The sequence below is a fragment of the Echinococcus granulosus genome, assembly GCF_000524195.1.
Source record: "Echinococcus granulosus chromosome Unknown EG_S00022, whole genome shotgun sequence".
In the NCBI taxonomy this organism is placed as follows: domain Eukaryota; kingdom Metazoa; phylum Platyhelminthes; class Cestoda; order Cyclophyllidea; family Taeniidae; genus Echinococcus; species Echinococcus granulosus.
In genome coordinates this window covers 731,850-736,457 of record NW_020170402.1, presented here as the reverse complement: position 1 = coordinate 736,457, position 4,608 = coordinate 731,850, and the positions used below count along the sequence as shown (strand labels likewise).

The 4,608-nt window shown below is 45.9% G+C and overlaps 1 protein-coding gene across 1 annotated transcript in view; it reads right to left on the bottom strand. All coding sequences in view use genetic code 11, as the record gives it.

Annotated features, from left to right (window-relative positions):
• Positions 1-3,193: 3,193 nt before the first annotated feature.
• Positions 3,194-4,608, bottom strand: part of EGR_03929 (hypothetical protein) — a gene marked incomplete at both ends in the record, with an annotated part of 3,893 nt that continues 2,478 nt past the window's right edge. Inside the window, 4 exons of the mRNA XM_024493178.1 lie at positions 3,194-3,330; positions 3,850-3,956; positions 4,343-4,411; positions 4,496-4,536. Of these exons, the coding sequence (XP_024352450.1) occupies positions 3,194-3,330; positions 3,850-3,956; positions 4,343-4,411; positions 4,496-4,536 (354 nt within the window). The remainder of the gene's footprint in view (positions 3,331-3,849; positions 3,957-4,342; positions 4,412-4,495; positions 4,537-4,608) is intronic.

The window sequence follows — 4,608 nt, the reverse complement described above, 5'->3', positions numbered from 1 at the left end:
TTCATTTAGCTCGCGTCGACTTCACTCTGGATGCTGCGCCACGTTCAGCAGGGCTCTGCCTTCCTCATTGTGTAGAATTTTGGTTTTGCTATGACTCAAGGTAGATGGGGGGTTGCGTGTAAAAAGCAACTTGCAGTAGTGTTTGCTCGAGCGGTGATACGGCGAGTGGAGCGAAGGCGATTCGCTCGTACTAGAATCAACAGATGACCATCAACTGCAAGCTTTGCCGATTTGCACCACACCGCTTTCACGCACCTCATCTACAGGTGGCGCAAGCTCCAGATTCCTTGTTGTCTGACAGATTGGCGCTTGGGCTTAGAAATGGCTTTTGTGCTTTTGCATCGCACTGCCAGTTCAGCCGAGGAACATGTCACTGTTCTTCGACCATCAACGACCACCGATTGACCACCCACGCACCGTCCACACCACATCTCTGAGGTAGCTTAAAACAGCTTTCGTTGCCTACCCACCTCTTCGTCGCCAGTCATTCTCAGCAGGTCGTGGTGGCTTTGTTGAAGGCCGGGGAATTGCGGATGAGGTTAATTCACTTGATAAGGATGGAACTTCTTGGTAGGTTTTCGGGAGTAGTCAACCAGTCTGTAAGTGAGAAGAGGATCCTATTCTCACAAGTCAGCACGAGTCAACTGAGGTCACTATAGGGTCACAGAAATCAGCAGTCAACGCAACGCACCCATGCGCCTCACCTCATATCATCCATTGCCAAACTGCCATACTCATAAGATGTGCATTTGAGGATGGGGGAGGTGGTACTGTTTCCTCTCCACATTTTTTGGCACTGGACAATCACATGCGAACTGGAACTGAGTAGAACGGGTAACTGGAGGTGATTTAGAACTGCAAGATAAGTAGGCAAAAAGCGCGGAGGTAGGTAGCTAGAGTAAGGTCCTCCTTGCCTCCTAGCAAAAAAGGGTTTGACGATCGTGAAATTATCGCAGCTATCTTATGTCTAGTTGGGAATGTTTGATAGTTCATATGTTGAAGTAGCGATCGTGCATAGGTGGAAGGAAAGTCCATGGAGGATTTTATTCCAACACCACTCATTGGGTTATGACGTGCAAGATGTCTGATCTTATCGAACAGCCAAAATTAGTTAGAAAGACTGTCGTTGGTTAGTGGGTACCTTTTTTCGTCTCACTCCAGAATAGATGTTTCGGGTCCAGTGTGGCTACAACCGCTTTTCTCGCGGTACAGATGATCTGAAACAAAAATGACAAGTTGTATTGACTAAATTAACTTAAGACGATGTCTCGGGCCCACACCATACACAGTGAAACTTGCAGATGGATAGGCAATTTTGCCTTACCATGCTGTAGCTTGGTACATCTTTGAGTTGACCCTGAAGACCTGGTGAGGTACTAACATATGTGTAGGCCGTCAGTAGGTCATAACCATGTGATCATGCGGCAGAAGTAGGGAGTGAAAAGTTGTGGTGTAATGAAGTGTGACAGTGCAATTGTTTTAATCGCAAGAAAAACCACTCGAATTTTTCAAGTTTTCGTAACCTGGCTACCATGCTGCTCTTATTGAGTTCTGTCTCTAGTCCACTCATGCTGGTCTCTATAACGTTTTCAGTCTAAATCAATCGAAGAGAAGTTTTACAAATTTATGCATGTTTTGGAAGTGCTATTCAAATCCTTTTGTATGGGATGGAGTTCTTGAGTTGATCGGTGGGAGTTGTGGGAGATTTGAGTCCACGCGGTCTTGCATTAAGGTCTTATGTTAAAACACTACAGATTGGTACATCAGTTAACACAAATTTAGTTTCGAAATAAATTACACTTATAAATAAGGAAGTGTTAGAATGGTTGCATTTTTTTACCAAACTGTTGTCGAATGCGTCTATTTGGAAGTGCCAAGGCTGATATTGGATGGGCTAGGTGAAGGTCCGCTTTAATCTCACTTAAATTCGAAAACCCACAAAGAGAACATTATTCCCCTCCGAGGTGATGAATTTTAAATGGAGGACGTAGCGCGGAGGTGAATTACCGCCGACACTCATTACTCCTCATGAAGAAGATGATTACGCCCATTGATGACCTGAAGAAGGCCTAGGTCTAAGCGGTTTAATTAGATGAAATGTTGAGAATTTTGAAGTCCTCTCTTTCTGGGGGCTTATTCAAGTACGCTTTTGTGGCGGACGTAGAGACAGATCCTCGCAGACGACTTTCACAACTCATCTTTGCCCACTTAACAGGAAAAGCATTTATTTGTCCTCTCACGAGTTTTGTGGAGCTTTCCATCTTCCCATGAACTAACTTTCAAACTAGTGGACAGGGAGATATCCATATACTATACTATAATAATAAATTTTCATCATGGAAGAAGGATAAATACCAGTGGGAGACGATGCGAAAATATGATTAGGACTCCCAAGTATCTTGTCCTCTTCAAGGTTGAATTTTTCAGGCAAGATCTGGTCTAAGAGCTCTCCTGATTGCGTGACGGGTACCATGATGGAAAGCCACTTGACGGAAAGAAGAGTACCATGGCCTCAGGCCATGATACTCATCAATGCCCATTATAAAGTTTGGCTTTGATTGGTTAGAGACTTGCTGGGGGACTGCATCGTTTCGTCAATTCATTTGTATCGAGCCTCCACAGAATCAGCCATCAATAGGTAATGCTCCATTTTGGTGACATTTAGGTTTGACAACTATCCAGTAGAGTCAAAGCTGCTACTTCTTCTAATCAAATTCGTTTCCCTCTGCTGCCAAGCCAATGCAGAAGATTATTTTATTATCAACCTACTGTCTAACCATCATACTTTTAAGGAGGTGATATGACCCATAGAGCCAAGTGTGCACCCAAACAAACACAGATGATCCTCGGAAATAAACCGCTTAGTCATGAAGATCTTTCACAGTATTGATTTAGTTATAGCTGCAGTGACAGTATGTCCATGACTAAATCATAAGAAGCATGGTTTTTTTAAGGAAAGGCAGTGTCCAAGCTACCCTCTAGTTAGTTCTACCGTGCATGTTCAGAAAGTATGACACCAGTAGCAAATGAATTTGATGAATGGTAAAAACGATCTAGGCCAGGGCCATTCCCTTACATAAAGACGAGGAGAAATTCTGGGTTATTTCCATCTTTTCATTCACCCACTTTTTAGTCTCTTCCGCTCATTTGCATTACAAAATGTCGTGAAGCACCCACGGCACCGAATTTTTTTTTACCCAGCCCATAAAGTCACAAAGCAGGTCCACTGTTTGTCGTTCTCGCAGTCGATGCGAGCTAAATAAACGCAGACGATGCCCTCCGTGGTCGCACCTTCCGCAAATACCCCATCCACGTGACCAGTAATTGGGTCTACAAGGTAGACCACAAGGTGGAGTCACATCCGCCGGATCGGTTGACCCGACGCTATGGTTGGTGATGTGATAGTGAGTAGAAAAGAAGTGGGAAGAGGACCCGTACCAATGGTAGACACTGAGGCATACTTATCAATATTTGATAAGGCGATTGGCTGAACAGTAACATGCAATCTACAGGTCCCTACAAGTTGCTCCACCACCGGCGGTGCCAGTGGGCTACACTCAACACCATACAAGCTCCCTCCGGCACCTGATGTCACAGTGGTGTAGCAAAGCATCAACGCAGTCTACCACCTCAACGAGATGAAACACGATACGCATAACCCAACCAACGCAAGGCACTGGAAGGGTACCGACACACTGGCAACCAAGTCGAAACCTCGACGCAAGTACACTACACTCCATCGCTACTTCAATACTGCAATGAAGAAGCAGACCCCTGCGAGTCAACCAGAAAGCACTCCACTCCAGGATGAACTCGACGCGCAACCTACCAGGCGTTACGATAAGGAACCGGAACGCACCGCCTCCTCCTCCGCACCGAGACGAACGCCCTCCCCAAATGGGCCCTCCCTCTGAAGAGCCCAAGGCTCCTCCCCTGCCCCAATGCGAATCAATTGCCTGTAGTTGAAAGGAGGACAGAAAGGCAGAAGCACTCGTCCCTCTCCTACCCTCCCTTTTAAAAAAGCAACAACCAGAGCACAAAGCCAATGACGCGGCAGGATGCTGTGAGACGAAGTGTCGGCTTGTTTGTACAAAGTCAGTGAAAGACTCAACCAACGGGGTCACTAAAAAGTACTAAACGTCGAACAAACGTACAGACATCCAGGAAGAGGAGGCAGGTGAGGCTGGAGGTTCAATACTTGCACCAGTTTGAATCGCCCTGCCGTAGTTTTCTGCAAAAGAAATGAGGCAGGCAGGAGCAATGCAACTGAAATCAACGTTACTGGGTAAGGATAAGTAAGTAAGGATAGAAGCAAACCATCCTTGTTGAAAATCAAAGTTACGTGTTGAGTTTGACCACATAGGACACGGAACCGGTCTTGCGACGCGCTCGAATAGGCGATGTAGGGGGGCTAAAAGAGGGAAGGAGAAGAAGGCGCAATGCTGTGGCAGTCTGAGTAATCCCAGCTGAAGGCAAGTTTGACGCTCCAACTCACTCGCTACCCTGCTCGTCCACCAGCGACGTCGAACGTTTTACCTGGAAGTAAAAGATCGGACTACAGCACCCCTTTGAAATGCATTCATCCCGAAAAAACCTCTACAGCAATTC